We start from the raw sequence: 11,104 nt of genomic DNA, 5'->3' as shown, positions 1-11,104 counted from the left end.
GTTGTATGTTGTATGTATTTATACTATGTTGTTGATGATTTTGTTGTTAATAAGAGTTGTTTTTTTTATCTTGTATGTTGTTTAAGGTATGTTGTTGATGAATGTTGTTGTTAAGGTTTGTTTAGAAGACGAGTTTATTATATCTTATGTGGTTTGAGTGTTTTTTCAACCTCTTACCGAATATATAACTTTTTGGATTGCATATTAGAAAATTATAATATTATATATAAAGTTATATCAGAAAACAAGTTACATGCTAGACAATAACTCTTCAGTCCATTGTCTTCATTTCACTCTTTAACAGTTACGACTTGGTTTAATGCTTCTAGTTCTTCAACTGTCCCTTTCTCCACCTCTAATTTTGTTTGCAAAGTAAATAATATTTTGTAAAATGAACTAGATGTGAAGGAATGGGAGGTTGAAGAACTAAGAACATTTAAACAATATCTAACTACGAAGGAGCAAAATGCGGATAATGGGATGAAGTATTCTTGTCTAGCATTGAACGATGTGACTTGAAGTATTATAATGTTCTAGATCAAATTGAAATGTGGTATGTTTAGTGAGCATTGGAGAAATAAGTATTTCATATAATTTATAATAAACTCAGTGTATATATCACAACGGTTGTTTAGCACAATCGTTGTTAAATGTTATGTGTTAAAACTATCACAACGGTTGTTTAAAGTAACTGTTGTTATAAGTACCGCGCTATCTAATTTATAATAACAGTCACACGACCATGGTGGAAAGTACCATACTTACAACACCCTATACTTCGGTCAAACTTTTAAACTTTCGATCATAGTTAGAACATTGTATGCATTTAGGTGTGAATCATTGACTTCATCAAATAAAAGCATACTAGTGAGTCAGGTATTGTATCTTTTTTCTTACATAACCCTTTGATTTAATATTTCATGATTCATCATGGTGTAATTTATCTGATCGAAAAAATTGGTTAGAACTATCGGACTATTCACCAAAGGGACATAGAGAATTCAAATCTCTGTTGGATGAAGCAGTTTTGAAAAATGAATGGATTGATATAGAAGTTAAGATTGTGATTGATTTGAATTCTAATTTGAGTGATGATGATGTTGTTGAAAGTGGAATCCACGTACTCAAACGTTTAAATATTTAACCAACATGGATGATATTCAATTGACTATTTATCTTTACCCAAAAAGAGAAAATTAGATGAATTTATGAATGATTCAATATCAAAATGAAGATTTGGATGATATGGTTGTTGTAGAAACTTGACTTCATAAGAGAAAGAGGAGATGGAACAAGTATTTATAGCGTAATGTTTCTTGTCAGTGATGGACACTTGGCGAACACATATAGACATGAAGCGATTCATGTTTCAAGAAGTGGAAAAGTTAATGGGAGTGGAGAAGTTAATGAGACGTGCAAATGCATGATCTCCTAGAAAATATGAGTAATGATGAAATTCTAAGAGGATCTTTTGAAAAAATACAATGGCCATTAAAGTGGTAATGATGATGATGACGTCACTGTGTCGAAAATACATTAAAAAATGTCCCTTTATCTTTTTGAATCAAAATCGAAACATAATATTTTTGGAGGAAATTTGATATCTCAGATTTTCGACACAAACATTAATTAAAAAAAATACAACAAGGATCATGTAATAAGGGTTTTTTTGAAAAGTCAAAATGATCGGCTATGGCAAAGCATGTGAGAGAAAATTCAATTAAATATGGCTTAGAATATCTCCAAGAGCAGCTCTAAGATGAATGTCTTCCAATAATGTTCACGTGGTTTCCTAATGTCATATTCATCAATTCTTACAGAAATGGTGTTGGTAGAGTCCATGGTGGTGCTAATAATGTAAATGGTGAATTTTTGACACTTATAAAATCCATATCTCAAGCGTAAATGCATCCATTAACAAAGTATGTGCATGAGTGAACACTGAGAACCTGCCGATACATGAATACAAATTTGAGTCTAAATTTGAAACTCCATTTTAGTCTATACATTTACAAATCTACTCTTCTTATAAGGATTGCTAAATCGAATATTCTCCGTGCTATTTTTCTCTTTGAATATGTGGATTCCACTTTCTATGCGCAATAAATCCTTCATCTCATGGGTGCATATAACCAGTGCATGGTTCCACTCATTTGTTGAAAGTGCTTCCTCTAGCATGAATTTCATGCTCCACATATTCTCGTTTTTATTTTCGGAACTATGCAGGTATACCCAACTATGCAGGTTCATATCAAATAGATACGCATGCCCCGATTGAATCTCGGGCCTAATTAAAAACATAAGCTCATTAAATCTATAGCCATTGATGAACATCTTGATTTCTGCTAAGCAATCCGACGTGTCAGCCCCATGCTTCAACTTAGTCAAAAATAAGAGAGCAGCGGAAGGGAGGTAGTTACGAAACCAAAAAGTAATTGAAGGTCCATTACGTTGGTGCTCAAACCACTCTGGTATCCTCTCGGTTCCTGAAGGAAAATAGAAGTAGGTGCCTCTAGCCTCATGCAATTCCTGTATTCTCATAAATCACATTCCCAAGTTGAGTTAAACATTATAGATCATAAAATGAAATATTAAATAATAAATCAAATACTTATGCGAAAAAAACCTGATTTAGTAGCATGCTTCTAGACGATGATGTCAAAGAATTGCAAGATTGTGCAGAGAAATATTTTAAACTCGGCGGGATTCCTCTAATTTCCTTCAGATTCTTGCAATCATCTAAACAAAGCTTATATAAAAAGTTACAATCTTTGAGGCATTCGGGAAGAATTGTGAAATGATTGGCCGACAGGTCTAATTTTTGCACATTAGCAAATAAAGTAAGAAATTTTGGAAGAGATTCATCTGACAGGTTGGAGTTAAAGAGGTGTAGAGATCTCACTTTTGAAAACATCTCAGAACTGAATTTATCATTTTCTTTTGGCAATAATAGATGACAATTTTTGACATCAACCTTCTTTAAATTTGACATCATAAGACTGCTACTCGATAACCTAACTCTTCCATTTCCAAATACTTCTAAAAGGGAAAGGCCAGTGAGATTTTGAAATGAAAATGGAAATTCTTCTATAGAAGTTTTATCCAATTCAATGGATTTTATGTATTGCATCACTCCTAATATTTCTGGAAAACTTTTAAGACTCTCACAACCTGAAAGTTTCAATTTTTGAAGAGAGCTCAACTTCAAGGGTGGAAAACTCTGGAGCTTGATGCAACCCCCGACATCCAAAATTTTCAGTTTATTCAAGTGTCCAACAGAATCGTGGATTGTAAGTAAATTCTTACAATTTTTCATCGATAAATCCTCTAAATTTGATAAGCCCGATATATCATGTATATGCGTTAAATATTCAGAATCTTTAAAGTTCAAAATTTTGAGATTCGTTAACTTCTGCATAAATAAAATTAAAATGAATAATCTTTAAATGGATTTAGAAATATATACAGAATAGAAAAATGTATTTGTTTCACTTGCCTGGTTCAAAAAGCTAGCCAATTCCAACGAGGTCAAGCAGCTATTGGGTAACTTACATATGATCAGTTTTTTAGGACAAAAGTTAGTTGGTATATACCGTGAAGGATATCTTTGCCATTCCAATACTCTCAAACTATTTGGAAAACTTGTCGGACATTTAGAAAAACAACCTTGTTTAATAATAAGTGTTTTGAGATTTTTCATCTTCTTGAAGCTCTTTCCCTTCCAATCAATTACTACTTCATCCGAGGAGCAATCCAGATATATGATTTCAATTTTATCTGTTCCCTTTTAACAACAAAATAATCGCGATATAGGTAAGAAGACTTTAACAAAAACACCTACCTAGTTACATATAAATAACAGTAAAACATACGTATATGTGATATGAGATATAATAGTATAAAATAAGAAATGAAGGCTTAAGATTCAAAAATCAAAGAAAACATATAAATCTTACCAAATTTTCTTCTAAAACATGAACTATATCTTTATGGAACCACAACCTGCTGCGTTTACCAGGCTCTTTGGGTGATTCTTGTCGAATAATTTCCTTCCCCATGTCCTGAATCAAGTCATGTAATGTCACAATACCAGGTTTACCTTCCTGACTGATCTTTATGAGAGATCTATCAACCAACACTTCAATTTGATGCTTCATGCAGTCCCCATAATGAGCTTCAAGTATATCTTCAATCTCCAACAACTCAAAGCCTCTGAAGCAACAAGAAATGTCAAGAAAAACACTTTGCTCATATTCCTCCAAACCATCATAGCTTACCTTCAGTATCTCTTGGATCTTTTTGTTAGGAATCCTTTCGTACCAATCCAATGTAGATTTCCATTGTCCTATATTCTTTCCAAACAAATTGGAACCGACTACTTCTAAAGCCAATGGAAGTCCAGAAGCATAAGTTACTGCACGTTTTAAAATGCCTTCAAAACTTGAATCAATTGTTTTATTTTTAAATGAGTTCCACTTCAACAATTCCAGAGCTTCTTCTTGATTTAACTTATCTACTTCATATGTTCTTTCAATCCCATGATTTGCTAACAAATGTTTGTCTCGAGTGGTAATAATTACTACACTCCCAAGACCAAACCAATCAAGTCCTCCGGCTAAAACCTGCAACTGCTTCAATTCATCAACATCATCGAGAACCAACAAAACCTTCTTTCGATGTAGCCTTTGCTTTAAGATTGGAATTCCCTCGCTGACATCTCCTAACCGGATTTCATGTCCCTTTATTTTGGAAAGGATCATCTCTTGGAGATGTTCCAAGTTATGTTTAGCTGAATTTTCTCTCACGTTATGAAGAAAACATAACACTTCGAATTGATCCGCCATGGAATTGTAAATTGCTCGGGCAAGTGTTGTTTTTCCCAATCCTCCAATTCCATATAACCCTAACATTTGGACTTTATCATCAAATCTAACATCAAAAAGTGAATTTACTTTTTGTAATGGATATTGGAGTCCAACGGGATAATTCGCAACATGCAAAGGAACACGATTAATCTTGTTGGTGACGTTTTTTACTATCTCCCCAATTAAATTGTATTCATATTCATTCCTGACCAAACAAAGAATTGTTTCAGGAAGTGAATCAAGAAGGATATGAGGAACATTGGAAAGTATATCCTAGGTGTGCCCCATACATTTTCTATAACAGAATATACTAAGAAATTATCAGATGGAGTTCTTAATGCGGTTGCACGGGTGATTGTGCTAGGGCTCTACCGCATCAGCAATACTGCGGTCCCAACTGCGGTTCCAGGACTCAATTTAAAACCATATTTCTAACAAACATATATGGTAATTCAAGATTTACACGAGGAATAGATTGGAAATATAAAATTAAAGAGAATTTAAGAAAAAATGAGTGAAGTGTTTTACCCAATGTGAAAACTGTAGCCTGACCAGTTAGATGCTTGGTTAAGAGCCATCTTCCATTTTTGCAACCTCTCCATATTCTCCGCGTTGTTTTGGAACCTCTCTGCATGCTTAGCTATTGCTTCACCGTAACTTCCAATTTGATGTCGCAAGGCAGAAGGATCGACGCCATAGAAAACGGGCAAAACCAAACGATTATTTTGTGTAAAGTGTTGAATGATATGGACAAGTTCGTCTAAGCAAAAGGAAGAAGAAGCATAGTTGAGAGAGAAGACAAGAATGGCAATTCTAGAGTCTTCAATGGCCTTAGAAAGTGATGTTTTAATTTCATCGCCTCCTTGAAGCTCTCTATCATCAATGAAGGTGTGGACTCCAGAATCAGATAGAGCTTTGTATAGATTTCCAGTAAAACCGTAACGAGTGTCGCAGCCTCTGAAACTGAGGAAGACGTCGAAGGTGAATCCATATGAAAAAGAAGAGGAAGCCATGAGAATAGAGAAGAAAAATAAGTATGAATATTAAGAATCAACGTTAGTGTGTGATACTTACAAGTATATCGGAGTTTTATATAAAAAGTAAAAAGTATAACGTTTACCAGAATGAGTTAAAGTGTATTGGGAAACTTCATACAAATTTCATTATGCGACAATAGACAGACAGCAGTACAAATTTATATTGCCACCATTCACGGGTGCTTTAATAAAGTAGTGACCATTCAACATATATTTAGTCAACTAATCCACCGTTTTCAATATTTTTTACAAAATAACTCATTTTTTAGATTAATTCTCAAACTATCATTCTTTAAAGAGGTGGCGTCAGATGAATTATCATCTATTTTTTAAGTTAAAGAGGTGACATCAATTGGATTGACTTATGCACATGGTGTTGTCAATCCAATTGGCGTCTATGTGTAAAAAAAAGAGGATGCGTCAATTGGTTTGACGCCTCTGTGTATTGCGTAATTTTTTTTTGAAAAACAATGTATGTTTTAGATAAAAGTCGTAATCGGACCAATTGATATTAATATTAATATGCGTTTACATACGAATACCATAAAGACCAATGTCGCTGACCGGGATGACCTAACCGACCTCCGGTACCACATCCCATAGCTACCCGAACGCGTGCCCTAGCCCACGTTGATGCGAGTTGGTTCATTGATTAGTCGGAAACATACCTAAAGGCAAAAAAAAATTGAAGTATTGAGATACTCGATGCCTTACACGGATGGGTGCGAGTAAAAAATGATAAGGATGCTATGGAAGTGATGTTTGGACCAAAATATCAGTATGATTGTTGTAATCAGTTAGAAATGTTGTTTTTAAATGTTGTGGTTGTTGCGCAAAAAGTTAACTGTTGATCAAAAGTCAATTGTTGTATAAATGGTCAATTTTGTAGTCTTTGTACATGTATGGACTTTGAATGTGATTGTATGAAATGATATTTGATATTTAAATGCATTGACTGTTTGAAATGAATTGTATGGATATGAAAGATATTGAAATGAATGAACATGATAACATGAATCAATGACACGGATTTTGAATGAATCAAGACCTAAGGACCAAAATGGATAATGATTAGGACCTATCCAAGGATTCATGGACCAAACACCAATGAAAATGAGATGGAATAGACTAAGTGATGAACTTGATGAATACCTAATCATGGATCAATGGACATGACCATAACTTGGATGAACAATGCCAAGCATGAAACAAAAACTCTAGCAAGGCCTAAGATGTACAATGAACTAGGTCATAATCAAATATTTATGGACCAAACAACAATGGCAATGCAAATGGCATGAATGACATTGTCCAGATGAAATAGGTTAGGCATCGACTAAGCATGAGGATATGATCAGATGCAATGCTAGGGATGAATTGAATCAAGTGGAAATTGTGATGCCATGGAAATGGGCTTGAACTAATGGACATAGACAAGCAAAAGATGAACATGTAAGGCCAAGAAGTGAATGTTAAACAGACCAAAGAAACTTCCATAATAGACCATTAACAAGTGGGACTTGAATGGATCTTGGCCAGGCAAGTGAAGCATACACAATGGAGGATGCAACAATCATATGGCTATCAAACACCACAAAAATCATTTCAACCTTTCCTCGACGCATCATTCACACCAATGTCTCCATTCAATCGTCTTGGTCGCCCTTCAATAACTCAAACACAACCCAATTACTATGGCATGGGTCACTCACTTAACTATGGCGGTAATGCTTCATTGCAGGTAGTGGTGATGTTCCCGGGTCCTCAAATCCTCAAACACCTAGGGTGAATCATCAACGTGGGTTAGGGTCACGCGTTCGGGTAGCTAGGAGATGTGGTACCGGAGGTCAGTTAGGTCTGTGAGGGAAAATATGCCTAGTTCTAATTTTAATGATGTCAAACCTTTCTAGTCGCCCACAACGTGTACTTTGGACGTTGTCATCATTCATAGAATGCATTCATCCTCTAACATGTTCAAAATATAAGTTCAACGTGTCCAGGCATATATGAGCATATCATTGATGTGAATCATGCACTTGATCATCGTTAATACCCTAGGTTCATAAGAGATTGGTTTAAATTGATCAAAATACATCTCAAAACTCATTTTTGAGAGTTTAAGAAATGTGAGTCGACTCATGACTCGGAGCGTAACTCTCGGGTCTGAACAGGTCGAGTCACAGGTCGACTCAATCCTGGGAAAACTGAATGAGTCAACTCATCCACATGTTGCATCGACTTATTGCCTATTTCCATTTGAACCATGTAGCCACGGGTCTGAACATGTCGAGTCATAGGTCGACTCAACCTTGGAAAAACTCTGTTTGAGTTGACTCATCCCCTGTTTGAGTCGACTCATTCTCTATTTCACTTAAATAATTTTGCCTCGGGTCCATACAGGTCGAGTAACCTGTATGAACAGGTCGAGTCGTCGCTGCTTGGACTCAATTTTCTATTGTGTAATTTTGCAAAATAATTATGTTATGTCTGTTATTTGGTCCATGTATCATATATATATTCTAGAGTATCTTCAACAAATAACAAGAAAAATGAAAAATATACACCAAAGTGCCCTTCATCTTCATTCTCCATTGCATTTCTCAACAAATACACATAACAATTTTTGTTGATCATTGTGCATTACTGTGGTGATAACGTCCAAATAGGATTGTGTAATCTTAATTTGGGTTGGGGCTTTGTGTGGGTTTTCTTGAATAAAACCATTGGTGTTTTGTCCTTCAAGAATTGGGGTTTTTTGCACTAACCTTTGCTTCACAGATTCAGCCGAGTGAAAAGTTTGAAGAACGATGGGTTCGATCAAACAAGTAATGGTAACCGGAGGATTGTGAAGAAAGCTTAGGGTTCAAGTGACTTGCGATTGAAATCATCCGAGCTGATGTTTTGGAGAACGTGGAGTTCTTGCAATAAGGTAGCTGTAACCAGAGGTTTGTTCGAAGCGCTTGAAGGACTTGGTTCAACTCAAATCAAGGGGAGATAAGCGAATAAGATTTGCAACAACACTAGGGGTTGGTTGCTGGTGATCAATACTTTTATTGTATTAACTTTGCAACTTGTTAATAAAAATAACTCAATTCTAGATTTAGAAATGAGGGCAGACGTACCCTAAGCGAGGACGATAGGGGAACTGCGTCAATAAATCCGGTCTTGTTCTCTCTTTCTCTTATCTCTTTAAATTCTGCAGAAATTAAGTTTTGTGTGAAATTAATAGTAAAATCAATATCGCTCAATTATTATGCATAGTAGCTGTTCGATAAATTGGTGCAATTACCTTGATTGTAACTGAGTAACATTCTGCACATTCAATTTGAGTCAAATTGATACTTGGTGTGGAGTGCACACCAAGTGTTTGATAAAACTAATTGTAAGACCCCAATTTTGACACTAAGATCCCTCATGCTATCTCATCATATGCATTGGCTTTGGGATCACACCTTGGCATCCTCATTACCCCTCATTCATTGGGTTTGCATTAGGAGAAATCACCAAGCACATTTGATTGTATCATACTTTTTTTTTCATTATTTACTAACCAAAATATCAAAAATATGTCTATGTATAGCTTTGTTTCTTTTGTAGGTAGTGTGTGCATCCACCAATGCCTGGTCAAGCTCACAACTAGGGTTTGAGACTCTCAATGCAAGGAGATCAATCAATAGATGGTTCAAATTGATTCTATACATCATATATGTATCCCCATGATCTTCACTTATCATATTTATCAATAAATCATCAAGAGTTTAAAGCTCGTTTGCCTTGGAAGCCCTAATTCATATAGGTATCTTGTGTAACTTCCTCAGCAAGTTTCTTCAACATTTGATCAAATATTTCAAGGGATGCTTCATTATAAATCATATTATACATATATTATCCTCCATGAGCCCCAAAGATCAAGAGAACCTCAAGTTTGCAAGTTGGTTCATGGTGGTTGACCAGAGAAAGTCAACTAGTCAAAATGGGGGTTCACTAGACCCTATATCCTACAAGTTTTGTCATATGAAAATGATTCCAAGAGAAACGTTGATTCTTATGACATTACAAAAAACTTTCGTGTTGAGGTTACTAACTAGTTTTGCATGGAAATTCATTTTTTATGGTGAAAGATTATAGGTCATTTTGTCTGTGCCCTAGTTAGGAGGACAACTTACAAGGACCATAACTTGCTCCATTTTTATGATATGGATTCCATCCAAGTTTCATGATAAAATTCAATATGTCCTCTCCAACTTTTATTCTATGAGAAACTTCAAATTCAACTTTCAAGGGCATGTTCCAAGAGGAAATATTATAGGTCATTTTGGGCCATAACCATTGAATAAGAGATTTTCCTCAACTTCTGAAATACATAACTCCTTCATGCCAAATCCAAATTAGGTCAAATTTGTGACCAAATTGAAGAGGTTTCAGAGAGCTACAACTTTGATGAAGGAACTTTTTCTATTTGAAGTCTATAACAAAAGTTATTTAAGATGGAAGAAGTGAACATTTGACTTGGGACTTAGAAAATTTTCAATTATGTTTGATTTCCCAAACTTCCACCTCAAATCTCATCATGATCCAAGGTTCAAATGGAAAAGTATTCAACATGAAACTTGTTCCCCTTGATATCACATTTCTAAAAAGTCCAAGATAACTTCATTTGGCCTAGAATTGGATAACTTGTACATGGAATTTCCTCAAGGTCCCATTTGGATGAATCTCATTACCATTTCCCATTTCCAATTGCATGACCACATGACACACTTTCAGCATTTCTCATGATCAATTTTGGACCATTTGACATTATTTCATGGGCCTATCACACACCCATGCAACCATGCAAGTGAAGATTTCTATTTTTGGAATTTTAATGGAAGGGTGTGGAAACCCATTGCATTGCCTATAAATACAACCCCTTCTGCTCAGAATTGAGGACCTTGCCCAAGCTTTGATCCTGCAACCCTAACCCTCACCATTAGAGGATAAACTTGAAGGTTTTCAATTGAAAATCAAGTTTCAATTTCACTTCTGTTTTGAAGTTGAAACTCCAAGAATCCAAGCCATTATTTGATCCAATTCAACTCCTACAAGCTTCTGAAGTCAAGCCAAGGCCAATTGGAACCAAGATCAAGCAAGATTTAAGCTCCTCGAAGGTGATTTTTTGGAAACTTCATCTCTTCGATTCTCTATCAATTCTTCACCATT

At 35.2% G+C, this 11,104-nt stretch overlaps 1 protein-coding gene across 1 annotated transcript; it reads right to left on the bottom strand.

Moving 5' to 3' along the window:
* Window positions 1-1,683: 1,683 nt before the first annotated feature.
* On the bottom strand, window positions 1,684-5,915 carry LOC127133484 (TMV resistance protein N). The gene is made up of 5 exons (XM_051061740.1): window positions 5,394-5,915; window positions 3,957-5,070; window positions 3,497-3,784; window positions 2,627-3,412; window positions 1,684-2,529 (listed from the first exon to the last, which is right to left on the bottom strand). The coding sequence occupies exons 1-5, from the start codon at window positions 5,876-5,878 to the stop codon at window positions 2,002-2,004; spliced, it is 3,201 nt and encodes a 1,066-aa protein (XP_050917697.1). The 5' UTR covers window positions 5,879-5,915; the 3' UTR covers window positions 1,684-2,001.
* Window positions 5,916-11,104: the final 5,189 nt, after the last annotated feature.

This window comes from Lathyrus oleraceus, chromosome 1 (assembly GCF_024323335.1).
Source record: "Lathyrus oleraceus cultivar Zhongwan6 chromosome 1, CAAS_Psat_ZW6_1.0, whole genome shotgun sequence".
NCBI classification, from domain to species: Eukaryota; Viridiplantae; Streptophyta; class Magnoliopsida; order Fabales; family Fabaceae; genus Lathyrus; species Lathyrus oleraceus.
This window is presented reverse-complemented; position numbering and strand designations above follow the sequence as displayed.

Bases quoted from the DNA above. Each gene is read 5' to 3' on its own strand.
- LOC127133484 (XM_051061740.1), bottom strand. From the start codon at position 5,878: ATGGCTTCCTCTTCTTTTTCATATGGATTCACCTTCGACGTCTTCCTC. The intron at 3,785-3,956 runs GTAAGATTTATA...TGTTGTTAAAAG, and splicing joins ATGTTTTAGAAGAAAATTTG to GGAACAGATAAAATTGAAAT. The intron at 3,413-3,496 runs GCAAGTGAAACA...TTATTTATGCAG, and splicing joins TGGCTAGCTTTTTGAACCAG to AAGTTAACGAATCTCAAAAT.